This window comes from Syzygium oleosum, unplaced genomic scaffold (assembly GCF_021117445.2).
Source record: "Syzygium oleosum isolate NSW1041296 unplaced genomic scaffold, Sole_v2.1 Sole_v2.02, whole genome shotgun sequence".
In the NCBI taxonomy this organism is placed as follows: domain Eukaryota; kingdom Viridiplantae; phylum Streptophyta; class Magnoliopsida; order Myrtales; family Myrtaceae; genus Syzygium; species Syzygium oleosum.
Genome location: NW_026607486.1, coordinates 14,014,759 through 14,031,598, shown reverse-complemented (window position 1 = coordinate 14,031,598; position 16,840 = coordinate 14,014,759). Strand labels below are relative to the sequence as shown.

At 42.1% G+C, this 16,840-nt stretch overlaps 3 protein-coding genes across 4 annotated transcripts; 1 reads left to right on the top strand and 2 right to left on the bottom strand.

Moving 5' to 3' along the window:
• Positions 1–6,744: 6,744 nt before the first annotated feature.
• LOC115681843 (mediator of RNA polymerase II transcription subunit 21-like) lies at positions 6,745–9,600 on the bottom strand. 2 transcript variants are annotated; one of them, XR_008815849.1, is made up of 5 exons: positions 9,000–9,600; positions 7,944–8,021; positions 7,802–7,853; positions 7,386–7,696; positions 6,745–7,197 (listed from the first exon to the last, which is right to left on the bottom strand). XR_008815849.1 is itself a non-coding variant. In XM_030605927.2 (4 exons), exons 1-4 carry the CDS (start codon positions 9,213–9,215, stop codon positions 7,620–7,622), a joined length of 423 nt encoding a protein of 140 aa, XP_030461787.1. In that variant the 5' UTR covers positions 9,216–9,600; the 3' UTR covers positions 7,300–7,619. The 2 variants fall into 2 exon arrangements, 1 of the variants encoding a protein (XP_030461787.1); XM_030605927.2 differs by lacking the exon at positions 6,745–7,197 and having other exon boundaries at positions 7,300–7,696.
• A 1,090-nt stretch (positions 9,601–10,690) lies between these two features.
• On the top strand, positions 10,691–11,805 carry LOC115681825 (uncharacterized). The gene has a single exon (XM_030605897.2). The coding sequence runs from the start codon at positions 11,062–11,064 to the stop codon at positions 11,803–11,805; it is 744 nt and encodes a 247-aa protein (XP_030461757.1). The 5' UTR covers positions 10,691–11,061.
• A 2,212-nt stretch (positions 11,806–14,017) lies between these two features.
• On the bottom strand, positions 14,018–16,181 carry LOC115681844 (mediator of RNA polymerase II transcription subunit 21-like). The gene is made up of 4 exons (XM_030605931.2): positions 15,601–16,181; positions 14,564–14,641; positions 14,420–14,471; positions 14,018–14,314 (listed from the first exon to the last, which is right to left on the bottom strand). Exons 1-4 carry the CDS (start codon positions 15,805–15,807, stop codon positions 14,238–14,240), a joined length of 414 nt encoding a protein of 137 aa, XP_030461791.1. The 5' UTR covers positions 15,808–16,181; the 3' UTR covers positions 14,018–14,237.
• Between the last annotated feature and the right edge of the window lie 659 nt (positions 16,182–16,840).

The window sequence follows — 16,840 nt, the reverse complement described above, 5'->3', positions numbered from 1 at the left end:
GCCTTGTGGTTATGTGGCTGACGAACTGGAATACATGTAGGTGTTGTGACTTAGACAAAGGATGAAAAGTGTAGTTCAATAAGGGTTTCAAAGAAACGACGGAGATCACAAAGTTAATTCACTTGGATGTTCGCAGGTTGTCACGGTATCCTTCTAGAAAAAGAGTCAATATTATTCTAACAATTGTGGATGACTACTTGAGGAAGACTTTAGTGTTTGTGCTAAGGCACAAGTTTTATACTGTTGTTAGGATTAAGCAGTTGAGTGCTTTGATTGAAATGGTGACTGGTAAATCATCAAAAAAATTTGGATTGAATTGATACAATTGAAATATTTAGTACTGAATTGTATGCCGTACAATAGGTTTATGACTTTTTAGACAATTATCCCTAGATAAGAATTAGATCATAGGAAACCTACTCAAATAGATTAGGAAAATTTCATCTTCAAGTTCAAACTTGAGACATGTTTTCAAGAACCATTGGATTGAAACTTTTGCATGAGTGAAAAATGGTTTATCTAGTAATTTACTAGAAATCAAAATGCTTTCACGAGCCAAAATGGAGGGATAATGTTTTTTTTTTTGGTCGAAAAATGGAGGAAAAATGGTTTCTCCCGAAGAAACGGACGACTATGATGAAAATTTTGAAGTCGGTGAACTGACATCTTTGCTAGTGCCTCGGCCCGATGCTCGGGGGCAAGTCTCGCTTGACTCACAAGAGCGACATTTTCGTTATGGCTCGGGAAATTGTTGTTTAAGCTTCGAAAAAGAAATGGACCCTGTTAACTATCTAGCGTTACCGTTAACAGGTTTCATTGTTAAAAAAATTCACCAAAAACATTGGTTAAATAGATAATAAAATTGCGGTTCATTACAGCCAATTGAATGCTGTCTCTTCGAAATAAAATGAAGTAACTAGAAAAAGGTGGTCTTTCGACCTAGCTAAGTTGATTATGCAATTCAACCAAGCTAGGCCGAATCGGGATAAGTTCCCATTATTATAAAAGCACAAAGAAATTTATAGGATCACCTTGCCCTAGTTCACAGGAGCAAAGTATATTCGCTAACAAACGTGCAGGTTAGCATGTCTAAAGGATTCCAATTCCTCCAAAAAAAGAAATCCCTTCCGTTTAGTAAATGGTAAGCAAGATACGCTGGTTCACTCGGTCTTTTTCAATAAGCAACAAAAGAATTCACACGGACTGACTACGTTGATTCGAGCAAATGCGCAAACAAGTAACAAGAAGAAGATGAGCAGGAAACAGTAGAAAAAAAAGAAAATAGAAAAAATTCAGAACATCATGATTTGCACTTGTTATCTTGGCCGTGCAACCCCAAGTGAAGACTTTATTTAATAAAATTTGTTTATTGTTGGCAAGAGCATTCTCTCTACCAAAGTCCCGCATCTTAAAGGTGTAGCTATTACGAGAAGGGAAAGAAGTAATAAAGAAAAAAAAAGAAGAGATAAGTGCACTAGAAGTCTATGATGAGTTGCGAGAGTGGTCCTTGTACGTATAAAAGAGGGAACGGTCCTAATTAGTATTAGGTCTAGAAATATCAACGTTTCGGGATTGTGAAACTTATCGAGATAACATGAGGTTCTCGAGCGATTTGCTATGATCTGGTTGAGTTTCTCTGGAGCTCAACGATGCTTATCAAAATCTCTTGTACATGGAGAAGATAAGCATTTTATTTCCTTTCAACAAGTTTTAACTATATCCCGATACGTCTTGATCTATATTGAGAATGTAGAGATGATGCCTTGACCTAGAAAGGATGACAAATTGTATTAAACAGAATAATCAAGCCACTTTAAAGTTGTACTACAATTTTCTACATTAGTTTTTGTGGACCCTCTCTTTCTCTAAAAGGACAATGCAGGTTTAAAGCAACAGTATCCAATTCCCCATTAGTATAATCTACATATCCACTTATACTTTACTTCGAATAAAGCTTAGGTAATCTTAATAAATTAAGAGTGATGTCATCCATTAAGGAAAATTTATGAATAAATATATGAACCAAAGGTGAAGGCCCTTAATTAAAGATTTTCACATTCCCACCTTTCAAGAAAAAAACGAATGACTTTTAGTCAACCATTTCGGTCTTTGATCACAAGCAATGTTTTGAAAATGATACCTGACGTTAAACCGGAACGAGTGCTGGAATGTGATTCCATCGGTCCAATCGTTTATACTAACCAATTTGAATATAAATAATATAGTATTAAAAAAAAGCAATTTGTGTAATGATAATTTTGAAAACGTTATGTGTGAATTCACATGTAGTATTTGTATGCTTTAAGGATTTTAAATGTTCTGAAATCAGTAAAAATCGATTTTTTTTCCAATCAATTGTAATAGGTTGAATTGGGGAAAATTACCCAATCAATGTTAAACATATTGTACGGATACCAATTCAATTCTAAATTTTTCAATTTTGCCAATTTAGTTCCAAACATTTGCGCGAAATTCCAACATAGTCCTCCCGGTCAATTCTTTTCGGAAATCACTGGCATGTTGATTCGGTCATCGCCGGCCATCCTATATGGCACACCACCACGTTAACGATTTCCGGCAAAAATTGGCTAATATGACTACATTGAAATTTCACGCAAAAGTTTAGAATTAAAATGGCAAAATTAGAAAATTTAGGATTGAATTGGCATACGTACGATTAGTTAAGACTGATTGGATAATTTCCTCGATTGAATTGTCCAAATGCTTGTGAGCATAGACTTTCTAACTTTCCAAGTTCACCCTATCATTTTCAGGTCGCGAATGACCCTACCAACAAGAAGTGGTTAAACGTGATGTACAGTTAACATTTTGGAGACACACAAATGCTCCGAGAGACAAATATTGGCACCTCCGAAATGAGTTTATGTTGCAGTTATTCCATTCGTTTCTTCTTCCCTTTTTTTTTCTACTTTTATGTTTTTAAGGGTTTAACCAGTAGAACCAGATGGCCAGACAAAGAGGGAAAACGTGAAACAAGCGTGGATAGCACACGAAAAGTAGATATATGACGACACACATACCTGGAGTGGTTTCACTGTAAGGAAGGAAGAGGAACTCAGATTTCTTGGCTGCTGACTGACTTGTCCACAAGATGGGTGAAGAAGAATGCAGGCCGAAACACGTCCTGATAACACAACAATCTAAGTGGGCGTATCAGCACAACGCAAAAGCAAAGTGGACACTGTGGGGGAAGAAAACGGGAGGGCTCTGTAAATTCATTGAAGAGGAAATGTGATGGAGGAAGATGTTTCGGTTTCAGTACCTTGAGCTTCGACTGGGGAATGACTCGAGGGTGAAGGGGCTCTTTGCTTTGCGAGGGGCCAATGACGAGAGAGGATATCGCATATGGTTGCGGAGAATATATTGAAACCAGCACGTCTAAATGGCAAGCAACTGGTCGGCAAATTTTATAATGAGCAACACTTGCTACTTTTCGACTTGAGCATTGCCCCCAGCAATTTTTATAATGAGCACTACTGATACTTCTCGACTTTGAGCATTGTCAACCCAAATACACTATGGTGGTTCTGCCCAACTAGCCCGGAACAAGCCAACAAAAATCACAACTTTATCAACACGAAACTTGCTATGGAGAAATTGATTACTTCAGAAATAGTGTACATCATTAGATGTAAATGACAAAGAGGGACATTCTGAAGCCAACTACTGTAATAACCGAAAATGGGGTTCTAACCCACCAAAGCCTCCGAGGCTCCGGATGGTCCAGGGGATGAAAGACCACCCGTCTCAGTCTGCTGCTGAAAGTGTGCGAGACTGAGATGAAGTGTGCAACTACTCCAACCCTCTGATCGATTCACTCGGATCTTTGTGGAAATTCAGGATAAAGTCTTAAAAAATGACTGTTGGGTGTGATTAGCAAAATGTTAATGTGTCTTGAGTTACTCCAGTGTCTGTGAAGCCTTTTCTATGGTGAGAGTTTGCGGGTGAACATGTACATGGAGATTTTGTGAAAACCTGTGGTGTTCGTTTGAGACGCATGATCAGGCCCGTGCAGTCATGCAGTAAAGGCCTATCACTCTGACGTTGATTTCTTGGTGATGTTACTTCCAACAATACTTTGTTTGGTACTCAACATTCAAACAAAGTATTTGGTAAGTTTTCATTATCACAAGTCATGTCTCAAGATGCAAGGATTGCCTTGTCATAAATCATGACGCGAATTAAGAGAAATAGTATGGTGGGTCAAGGCACCTAGGCTACGTTTGGTTGTCCGGATTTGTAATCAGGATAGGACTGGATATGATAAGATAAGAAATCCAAAAATTTTGTCAAATCCTATCCACTATTTGGTAAACTACGGATTTAAGGTAGGATATTCTCATATTTTATCATATCTATTGTTAGGTAGAAATTATATATCAATTTAAAGGACATATATGCCCCTACATAGTGGCCATTAGGGGTGTCAAAAATACCCAAATCGCCCCGACCCAACCCGAATCGACACGACCCGATCCGAAAATTCAAGGTATTTTCGGGTCGGGTCTCATTCCTGTTCGGGCAGTGAGAGAAACAATGGATACCTTGACAATTCGGTTCAGGTCGGTTTGGGTCGGTTCGAGTACCCTAATGACTCGAAATATATTAAATATAAATACTAAATAGGAAACTCCTCCCTCCTCCATCTCTTTTCTCACGTTCCTCAACAAGCTCTCCTTAGCCTCCGTCGCCATCGCCACCTTCACCTTCCTCCTAATCGCCGCCGCCGCCACTACCCCAGATTCTCCTGCGACTTCGGCCGCCGCGAGTTCCTCCCCTCGACAAGAAAGAACAAGCGCCTATGGTCCTCCCACGCCTTCCGCAGCTTAGTCCTCTCCCACCGGCACTTCTTTGACTCGATCCCCGATCTAAGCCTCCTCCGCAACCACTCCAAGGTCCTCTAGGTCTCCGCCGGAACCGGCCACGAGGTCATGGTGCTGTCCGAGTCGGGCGTTGCCGATGTCACCGGGGTTGACTCGCCGCCTCTGGTAAGCCACGTTGGTATGCACAATTTGCGCATCTTCGATGGGGTTTTCGATTTGGCGTTGAGTGAGCATTTGGAGGAGGCTCTGTTCCTATCACGGTTCGCAGCGGAGATGGAGATGACAACGATGGTCGGCGGGGCTTGTGTGGTGGTCGTTGAGGAGTGCAGTCACGTGAAGGTGGAGGAGATTGTGGGTTTGTTTAGGAAGTCAAGATTTGTGGGTGTTGTTAATGTTACTTTGATTGGATTGAAGATGGCTAAAAGCATTTTGTAAATGGGGTAAAGCTGATTGCTCTCTTTTACTGTAATCTTCTACTTGAAAAGTCTCAGTATCATGTTTTCCATACTTGTAAATTTTGATATTTTTGTTCAGTCGAATTTGGATCGACCGCTAGGTGTATTCACAAGAGTGAAAATGTGGCTCTTCTTTTCCTTAGATACTTTAAACAATCAAGATCTAGTTCGCTTTAGCAATCACAATAGAGAAATTCTTTTTAATCAAAGTACGAAGGGATCGTGACAAATTTAGATATTTGAAGTTTGTTTGAATTGGGAATGTTTCCATTTTATACTTTTCTGTGAGCCTGGAAACAGAGGGAGGTGAAGAGACGAAGAGGGAAAAAAAATACCCGAAACCCTACCCGGACAGACCCGACCCGACCTGATCTTTTGGGATATATATCGTTCGGGCCTCGGGTCGGGTTAAGCACATTCCTGTGAGTTTTGGGTCGGGTCAGGTATCATGGAAACCCGACCCAATCCAACCCATTGACACCCCTAGTGGCCATGAAATAATATCGATCTTATTATCTTAAAAATATCATTATAATGCACAAATATTCTTGAAAACATGTATAGTTAATTAGACTTTCAAACCACGTTACAAAAAAAAAAATTAGACTCGCAAACTTGCTCTTTGTCGTCCATACCACGCTTAGCAATCTTCTGCTTGCTTAGCTTAAGTCTTCTTGAAATAAGTCCTAAATCTTTATTTTTTACCGATTGAGTTATAAATATTTTCACATTTTACCAATTGAATCCATCCAGCTAATTTTAGCTGGAAATTGTTGACGTAGACGCCGATCATTCTACGTGGTATGACCGACGCTAACGTGGATATTTTTCAATATTTTTTTGAAATATTCTTTTTTTTCTTTTCTATTCTTTCCTTTCTTTCTTTTTTTCCCAACTTCCAACTGTGGACCGGCAAGGGTCGCTGGTCAACCCTTGCCGACACTAGGCAAGGGCTTCGTGGCCCTCACTAGCTCTGCGCTCTCACTAGCTCTGCGCTAGGATTGCGACGCCCTCGCCAAATCTAGCCAAGAGAGGGCGCCACAACCCTTGCCGGCCCCGGGCGAGGGAGTCGTGACCCTCACTGACCCCAAGCGAGGGCCACGACAGCCTTGGCCAATCCGAGCACTACTGGTGTCCATGTCAGTGATTTTCGATTAAAATTGGTCAGATTGACTCAATTGGAAAAACATAAATGGGTTTATGACTTAATTATTAAAATAGATCTAAGACTTTTCGGATAATTTTCCCAGCATTTTAAAGTTGATTTGACTCATAGTCGTGCTAAAGATGATGCACTAATAAATAAGATGAGGAATGACAAACAAAAATCTGACCTCTTATTGACATTATCTTAAATTGTAATCGAGCCAGAGTAGGTCCTTTTTGAGTCCCAAATTTTTGTAAAAAGGGACAATTACATCTCCTTTGCACGCGTTGAAAGACCATTTCTAGTCAGATAAGGTGATACTTTCCCTCCGGAATGGAGAAAATTTCCTTCCACCTTTGTCTTTGATTGATGAATTACAAGTCAAGAACAACATCCGCGAGCAAACTTAATTAAGATTAAAGGTGGGTGATGTCATTCACATGGCCCCTTTGGACAAAACGATATACCATTTTCTTGGCCGTTTATGTACACTCCAAGAGAGTTCTAGACTTGTGGTTGGGCCCTTCATTTGAGGCCACGAAGACTGTTTGAAGAGCACCCTAAAGAGGTTCAGCTAGCCATAACCCGACACTCGGCCTATTGGGAGTCTAGTGTTCAAAGCCGATTCCGGCAGAGAAACCCCCTGCCCCGACCGCCGCTCTACCCCTCGTCGGTCAAACATGGGAAACTCTGATTTTCTGAACTTCACATCTACAAAAGTTGCCTTCTTGAGTCTCTATCTGTATCTACACTGCAACGGAAAAAAGCTCATGCTCCATGCGATTCGAAAACCATCCTCATAAGGACCAAAAAGTAAGAAAGCAATCTTTGAAAACTTCATAGGGAAGGAAGGTGAACAACAAAGCAGAGAACTTTCCATTGCTAATGCACCATTACGTTTTGTCATTGCAATTACAGATTTAAGACTAGACTTCTTACTTGACCAGAACAACTTCATTTGAGTGATTGTTCGGGTGACTTGATGCCCATATCGATGCTTTTTGTGCACTGAGAAACTTTTACTAGGCAAGGACTGCAAAATTCAACGGGACAGAGTCGCAACATCTCGCGTCACTTTGCGCTACTCGAACCGTAGAATGCCTATTTCTCTTAGTCATCATCTCTACTGCATAAATTTAACGAAAAGGTAAAGAAGAGAAGTGTCCTCATCTTTTAATCTGGTTTCTTCAAATTGAAGCAGTTATCTGTTGCCTGGCTGAATAGCTCCTGGACCAGCTTTAATTCCTTCTCTGCCAATGCCAAAAATCAATAGAAGATGTCACTTTTGATTAGAAAAGGACATACACAAGTGAACAAGACAAACACCCTCACACCCTCATTGATGGGGCAATTACCAGCAGCTTCAAGTTGCTTCTGAAGCTCTTGTCCTACAGCATCATTCTCAGCCTGTGCACGGTAATTTGGGAAGAATAAGAAACAGCCTTAAACAATGGAAAAAATGAACAGAAGACGCCAGAAACCACAGATCCTCTTGACCTGAAGCTCCGCAATCCTTTTGAGTTGAGCTTCTTCGCCTCCCTCGGGCAGTGGAAGTCCTGCTACTAAGGAATCAAACTGCAGAAGAAAAAGTATTCTGATAGAACTTTATCCAGATTGCAAGAGCAAAAAGCGGAAAAGTAGACCGAATTTTATAACTTGAAGCACAATGCTTCATCTCTAAAGTGGAGGCTAATTGCTTTCGCCCGCGAGAATATACTGATATAGCAGAGTCTCTAGGATGCCACACCGACCATCAGTTTACTTCAAGCATGGTGCAGAACAACGGTGAAGAAGATAGAAATCAGACAACAACAATCCAACATATTCAAGATCAAGTACACTAACAACGTTACAATCTCATAACAATCATACCTAAATTCAATTCTACCGACTGCGAGTTGCAGAAACACATTTGAAAGAAACGATAGTCGTGATTACACAAGAGTGGTGGCTCTTTTCAAGTGTGCATAAGTATTTAATTGCACACACGTCAAAAGATTACCCAACTCGTGTAAACCAAATTTGCAACACGGTCTGTGCACATGCACACCGAGATACTCGTGGCAGACATATCCAACCAACGGAATCCACAAGACAAAAGATGGAGGGGGGGCTGCGTTTTCTTCCATCGGAAAAACTGTCATATTAGGTGCAACCGCGTATAACGCACGTGGACACACTCGAATTACATCTACGGACCTACCCGCCACATCCATGATCTATCCATGACAACTTCCACAGTACATACATTTATGAATGAAATGTGCTCATGTCATCCACAAACTGAGACTAAAATCCACACACAAAAGCCAATAGAAGTAAGAGCATCTTTCCGCCAAAACTTCGGACATGACCCTAGATTCCTAACCGTATAATTCTTATATATAAGCAAATTTCTTTTTCTTGCCACAATAAATCAACTAATCAAGTAATCAATATTCCCCAGAGATGAACCATCAATCCCTAGCCAAATAGCTTCTTCCAATTACATCAAGTAGACAACGAGCAAAGCTCACCAACGACCTTGCTACAGCAAGCCTGAGAGACACGAACCTGCTTGGCGGCTTTGACGAGAGCAGAGCTCATCAGCTTGGGTTGGTCGGCGAAGGCGGACGCGTCCTCCGCGGCGTTCGCGGCGATCGGGGGCGGCTCCGGATAGCTCGCGGAGAGCCGCACGGAGGGCGCGTCCCTCTGCAGGGTGCCAAAGGTGTTGAAGGCGACCGAGGCGATCGTGTTGACCTGCTCCTGCAGCTGGGAGATCACGTCCATCTTCCGAGATTTCCCTTATCGGAGAGGGTTTCCTGATGCGCTAAGCAGTCCGACGGAATTCCACTGAAGAAGAGGAGCGCCAGAGACGGTCGCACGGCGGCGAGGCGGCGACACGAAATCGCGGAGGGAAGAGATCTTAGAAGAGGCGCTGAGAGAGATGGAAGTGGAAGAGAGAGTCGCCTTCGGTCCGGCGGGGAGGCGCGACGGACGGCGGGCGGTGGCGGCGGGCACGAGCTGGCTCTGGCTCCGGCTCTGCAGAAACGGCAGGTCGGATTGCGGAGGAGGGCCGGAGAGACCGGCGAGGTGCGGCGGCGGAGAGCGGCGGGGTGCGGCGGCGGAAGCGCCGCGCGCAGGAGGATTCCGGAGAACCGCGCGCGCGCAGGAAATCGGGTTTCCTTTTGATTTTGCGGGTACGAATTCCAGATTTTTACTAGACCGGTAGAGAAAATCCGAATTTTTTAATTAAAATATTCGTGGTTTTTTTTTTTTCAAGGGGGTCACTCCGAAAATAGAATTAAGAAATCATTTCATCGATTTGTCTCGATAAAGTTAGTGATTTATAGAAAAATGTAAAGTACGGACCTTTGGTTTGTCCTTGAAAGGCCACATCTGGACCGCGGGATTTAAAAATGAAGTCGGGTATTGCCGGGATTGGGGCAAGAAAAAGATTCTGACCCAACGGAGGGATCAGGGAGTGCGGGGAAGTCTTGCCTGATTACGGGACAGACCGTCAGGGTCCTCACTGTGCAAATGAATTTTCCTCGACTTGTTCGTATTAAAATTTGTGAAATAGGGTGAAATTGCCCACTCAACTGTTTTTAAAAAGTTTATCATCTAAACAATTTGTAACTAGGCACTCAATGGCATTTCCACAAATATTAAACCTCGTTATAGAGAGAAATAATAGAGAGATTTTAAGGATTACGTAATTAATTCTCCTTTGATAAAAAAATCTACTCAGATGGAAAACACCTCAAATTGCTTAGGTGGGCGTCTAGGTAGCGACTATTTCTGTTTGAGAATTCGGCAAAACCAACAAGGAGAAGTCACATCTAATCATCTACAATTTAAGTTTGAAATTTCTAGGTAATCCTTTGAAAAATGTCCGTAACAATAGATCAATATAGATATTCAAAATTAAAAGCGAAGGCGACTAAATAAAATTTTCAGCACAAGTAGGAAGGTCACACCGTTCATCGATTTCGGGTTAAAGTTCGTCCCTTTTATCATCTACTCATCATTTCAACGCCACAAAATGCATTTCGGACAGAAGAGAAAAAACAGGGCACAGGGCCTAGTGCATGTAGAAAGCTTAGGGTGCAAGAAATCAAATTTGCTTTCAGTTTTTTGGGCTTTGCGTATCCTCTTCTTCTGCAATCTTTCGAGTGCTTCTTTTGAGCTTCCACCGGCGACCCCTTTACCTTCCCGTGGTCACACTCTTCGCCTTCGTTGCACTGAATGCTCGCTTTGGAGTTCAAAAGACAGGACCGACGACGAGCCCGCGAGCTAGCTTGCCCAGTTTTTGCGTCCTGCGAGTTTCTTGAAACCTGAAGAGTGATTTGAGCAGCAGGAGGAGTAGACCTGACTGATATTGCCTTCTCTTGGTCTCTCCACCGACATTGTCAACGAAAACCTCTACCACAACCAGGTTCCTTTCTCTTCTTTTCTCGTCTCTGCCCTTCTTTTTTCCTTCCATTTTTGTTTGATTCTCGTGTAAGTTCAGCGGCTATGCGGTGTTTACTTGACAATTTTCCAAATGATGTGGCTGACGGGGACAGGAACGTCATCCTCGCGTTACGCATGAGCTCCATAGGCATCCTCCCCCCTGCAGGGTTACTCTCTGCTGATGACCGACCACCACTACCTGAGCGACCGATCCACGCCATCGAGGAGGGCTTTGGGGCGGTCGAGAGGCAGTTCTGGCACGGACGGGACGTGGAAGGACTGGTTCGTGAGTGATGTGGACACCATCCAGGACGCGTTGTGGCACAAGGCCTGCCACCCGGTGAATATCTCGAAGAAGCAGGTCTTGGCGATGGATCCCGATGTTGCCACCATGGTTCGTGCCTCTGGCGCCGGGTCTGCAGCGGCGAGGCTCCCAGCCATGGAGCTCGAGATGAGGGCGCCGTGCAGCTACAGGACACTGCTCCAGACGGTCAGGCCGATGTTTGAGCTCGTGGGAGGCAGTTTGACTTTGGATTTACTGAACAGTGCCATAGAGGCCGTGGGGCTGTTCCCACCCGGGGATGCCCCAAGGAGGACAGGCGGCGGCGACCTCCCGCAGGGTGTCCTAGCCTGGATGAACAATCGGCACAAGGCGGTTCAGTTCTTGGGGAGCGTCCTCGAGCGCAACACCGACCATTTCGCATATTGCTACGGCTTTTACGTTGCTATGTCCGATCAGGCAATGACCTTTGGGGCTGAATCTGGCAAGGACACGCTGAAGAACAGGTTCTCTCTGAACAGGCTCAAGGGGAAAAGCTTCGCCGCGTACTTGTCTGGGCTGGAGGCCTATGGGGACTACGCGGCGATACTCCGGCGGAAGCGCATGGCAGGGGAAGTGGACGTTCCCCAGATCATCAACAGCTAAGGGGGTCGGCTCCTAGCCCACTGCTGCTGCGGCGCACCATGTTTATGTGATAAATGGTGATATGCCGATCAAATTAGGATGGGTAATTTTAAATAAAGTTAGGCTTCATTTTGTTATTTAGATTTCTAGTCAGGAAATGACCGAATAAGATAAGATATGAAATACATAAATTTTATCATATTTTATCCACTGTTTGGTGAATCGCACTAATGAAGCCGTGTGTATTGACATCTTATCGTGACCATTGTTTACTATGAACGGTATATCAGTATAAATGAATCTAAAAATCGCATAAACGAAGAAAGTAAGATTCTCTCACAACATCATTGCCTACTTCATTTTTATTTGCTCTTTTTTTATATTATTTTCCCTCTTTTTTATTATTGTTTTCTTCTTTTCTTTTTTTCTCCTTCCATTATTCTCTAATAAAATTTTATAATTATTAAACTATAATGATATACCTAAAATATGTAATAAATATAAATATTAAATATATATCTATATATGTGAAATTTACATTATAAGATAGAAAGAAATTTGAATATATAAATAAAAATAGGAATAAATAAAAACGAAATTGTTGTTTTTTTATTTTCAATTTTTTATATGAGAATTCGAATCTTAATTATATTTAAATATTATTTTATTCTTATTAATTTAACGAGTTTGTTATTTGAGAAAAATAATCTTCATATTATGAATAATATAAATATTCTATACACATTTATCCCACCTTCCTCATGTGATAATTTTATCAGGATTATATCCCTCTTATATCCGATTTTATCCTATCTTTTGCATGCACCAATATCTTGAATTTTATCTAGATTACCAAATGTAGTTTTAGTGTTTCAAAAGCGTCGGTAATCACAATAATAAACGTGGGTAGATTATATAGAAGTAGTGTCTAAGAAATAGTTGATATCTTAATGTGATGAATGTTGGTATATCAATAAAATTAAGGTTAGTAGTTTTCAAATCGTTGGTAAGTCGTGAAAGTAAATGTTGATAAATTATTAAAACAGTTGGTAAATTCGAAGCATAAAGAAACTTTGATATTTGTCGAAGCTTGTTGAAAGTTACTAACACGTGATTAGATGAACAAGTTACTGATATGATATTTGACAGTTACCAACTTGTTTGAAATGTAGTAGCAGGCAGGGAACTCTGTTTTGTGCTGGTGCATCGTAGAACAATAACAAGCGGATTTGGTAGACATATATCGATTAAAGGGACGAGATTTCTAGCAAAGAAGAAACGATGAAAGTAGATGAGGATCCCTTTGATCAGGCTCTTCAGTCACTTTCATTGTAGAACAATGACAAGCTATCGATCACATGGCTCACATCGAGGCTAATCTGCTTTTGAATCGTCTCTTGGGGGCTGGTGTGCTCAGATCACCACTCCAAGAAGATGCAGGACTGTCGACCCTATGCCAGATGGTATTAGACTTCAGCCCCATTTGGTTCGGCTATGGAGAAAACACAAATGCCATTGGGCTAAATGGGTTTTTCGACATGCAAATAGTATATGGTAAAAGGTAATTTAAAAGTCAATTTAGCTTAAATGGTGTTCAGCAAAATCAGAATTTGAAAAGTAAATTTGCTTTTTCTTTAAAAAAAAAACAAATAAACGGCAAGACTCAGCAGCCAGCAGGAGGCCGGCGACCCCAGGTGACGGTCCCTTGGGTTCGCGCAACTCAAAAGGGGCAGTTTGTTGATGTCCCTCAAGACATTGAAGTTTAAGGACTCCATTTCCATGTGCCATATAGCATGTACCGTTCTCTTCTCTTCACCGTTTATGTACAGTCCAATTCTAAACTTATGGTTGGGCCCCGAATCGGGGGGGCCACGAAGACTGTTTTAAGAGCACCCTAAAGAGGTTAAGTGTCTAGTGTTCAAAGCCGATACCGGCGAAGGAACACCTTGAGCTTTGCCGCCCATGAACTCACCTGCCCTGACCACTACTCCACCTCTCGTTGGCCAAACATGAGCTATTCTGAGTTTTGAACTTCACATGTATAAAAATTTCCCTTCTTGATGATGATGGTTCTTGACTGTGTATTTACACCGCAAGGGAAAAAAGCTCATGGTCCATGTGATTCCGAGACCATCTTCAGAAGGACCAAAGGGTAAGAAAGCAATCTTTGAACCCTTCAGAGGGAAGGAAGGTGAACAACAAAACAGAGAACTTTTCATTGCCAATGCAACACTAAGAATTTGTATTTGCAATTAAAGATTTAAGACTGGACATGCTTTTTGTGCACTAAGAAACTTTTACTAGGCAAGGACTTCAAAACTCAACCGATACAGGGTTGCGACATCTCAGGATCCCTTCGCACTATCCGAACATTAGAATGCCTATTTCTCTCAGTCATCATCTCTACTGCATAAATTTAACGAAAAGGTAAAGAAGAGAGGTGTCCTCGTTTTCTAATCCGGTTTCTTCAAATTAAAGCAGTTATCTGTTGCCTGGCTGAATAGCTCCTGGACCAGCTTTAATTCCTTCTCTGCCAATGCCAAAAATCATAAAAAAATGTCAATTTCACCCAAAACCAGAACATACGTAAGTGAACGAGACAAACTCCCTCACACCCTCATCGATAGGCAATTACCGGCAGCTTCAAGTTGCTTCTGAAGTTCTTGTCCTACAGCATCATTCTCAGCCTGCGAAAGGTAATTTGGGAAGAATAAGAAACAGCCTTAATCTATGGAATTATGCAAGTGGAAGAACACAGAAAACCACAGATCCTCTTAACCTGGAGCTCCGCAATCCTTTTGAGTTGAGCTTCTTCTCCTCCCTCGGGTAGTTGAAGTCCACCGACTAAGGCATCAAACTGCAGAAAAAGTACTCTGATTGATTTTTATCCAGATTCCAAGAGCAAAAGGCAGAAAAGGATGCCGAATTTCGTAACTCAAAGCATAATGCTTCATCTCTAAAGTGGAGGCTACACCCGCGAGAATATACTGATATGGTGCAGAGTCTCTAGTATGCCGCACTGACCATCATTTTACTTCAAGCATGAAGTAGAACAAAAAGTGCAGAAGATAGAAATCAGAAACCAGCATTCCAACATATTCAAGATCAAGAGCGCTAACAGAGTTACAGTCTCATAACACTTACACCCAATTCAAATCATTCTACCAACTATAAGTCGCAGAAACACATTTGAAAGAAACGATAGTTGCGATTACACAAGAGTGGTGGCTATTTTCGAGCGTGCATAACTATTTCATGGACACAAGTCAAAAGATTACCCAACTCGTGTAACCGAATTGCGACAAGGTCTGTGTACATGTACCCCGAGATACTCGCAGCAGACATATCCACCAACAGGATCCACAAGAAAAAAATGGAGATCGCATTTTCTTCCGTAGGAATAACTGTCGTATTAGGTGCAACGGCGTACGATGCACGTGGTTACATATACAAAGAGGAAACAAATGCCAAACTTGCATTACATCTCCGGACCTACCCGTCACATCTTCGATCTATCCACGAGAAATTTGATAGTAACTGAAATGTACTCATGTCCTCTACAAGAACCGAGTGCAGAGCTTTCGAACCCCGGACCATAATTCAGACAAAGGCCTATAGAAGCGAGAACATCTTTCCCTAAAAACTTCGGCGACAACATAGATTTCTAGCCAAATAATTCTTACACATCGAAGTCGTTTCGTCATCTTGCCGCGATGAATCAAGCAATCAATCTTCAGAGATAAACATAAGATCACCAGCCAAACAATTTCTTCGAATCACGTCAAGTAGTTTACAGCAAGCCCGAGAGACACGAACCTGCTTGGCGGCCTTAACGAGAGCAGAGCTCATCAGCTTGGGTTGCTCGGCGAAGCTGGACGCGTCCTCCGCGGCGATCGGGGGCGGCTCGGGATAGCTCGCGGAGAGCCGCACGGAGGGCGCGTCCCTCTGCAGGGTGCCGAAGGTGTTGAAGGCAACCGAGGCGATCGTGTTGACCTGCTCCTGCAGCTGGGAGATCACGTCCATCTTCCGAGATTTCCTTGATTGCAGAGGGTTCCTGATGCGTTAAGCAGTCGACGGAATTCCACTGAAGAAGAGGAGCGCTAGAGACGGTCGCACGGCGGCGAGGTGACGACGGAGCGACGTCGATGACGAAATTGCTGAGGAAAGAGATCTTAGAAGAGGGTCACCCTAGGTCCGACGGGGGGCGCGACGGCGGGTGGTGGCGGCGAGCACGAGGGTGGCTCCGCCTCCGGCTCTGCAGAAACTGCAGGTCAGATTATGGAGGGTCGGGAGAGAACCGGCAGGGTGCGGCGGCGGCGGAGAACGACGGGTTCGCCGGCTGAAGGCGGCGAGGTGCGACGGAAGCACTGCCGTAGCGGGAGAACTCGCGCGAATTCGGGATTATATTTATATAGGAAAAATAACATAAACATATGGATGAATTTTGACTCAATATATAATTTGGTCATGAACTTTTAATTTGTTCGATATAATTTTTGAATTTTAACCCAATGTTCAATATGGTCCATGAACTTTCAATTTGTTCAATGTGATCCATGAACTTTTGGTACATGTTCAATATAATCCCTAAACTGTATAAAAATATTTAATGTAATCCTTCCATTAATTCAAGTTCATGGAGTATATTCTATATTTTCATATAGTTCAATGACTCTATTGAACATGTACAGAAAGTTCATGGATCATATTGAATATTGGACTAAAATTCAGGGACTACATTAAACTTTTAGGGACTAAATCGCTCGGGGACTATTTGTGTCATCATCCATATATATTAGTCTCGATAAAGTTACGGGTAAAAGTCACAAGAAAATCCTAAATTATCCTTATTATGACAAATTCACTCTAATTTATTTTTGTGACATAAAAAATGTTAACATTTGTCAAAGTTTTGTCGACGACAATTTTTAAAAATCTGCTAGAAAACAAATTGTATTGATATGTGAAATAAAACGACATTATTTTGACTGAAAAATTATCTGATGAAATCTTGACGGAGAGTAAATACGTCACATAAATATAAGTTTTGGATTTT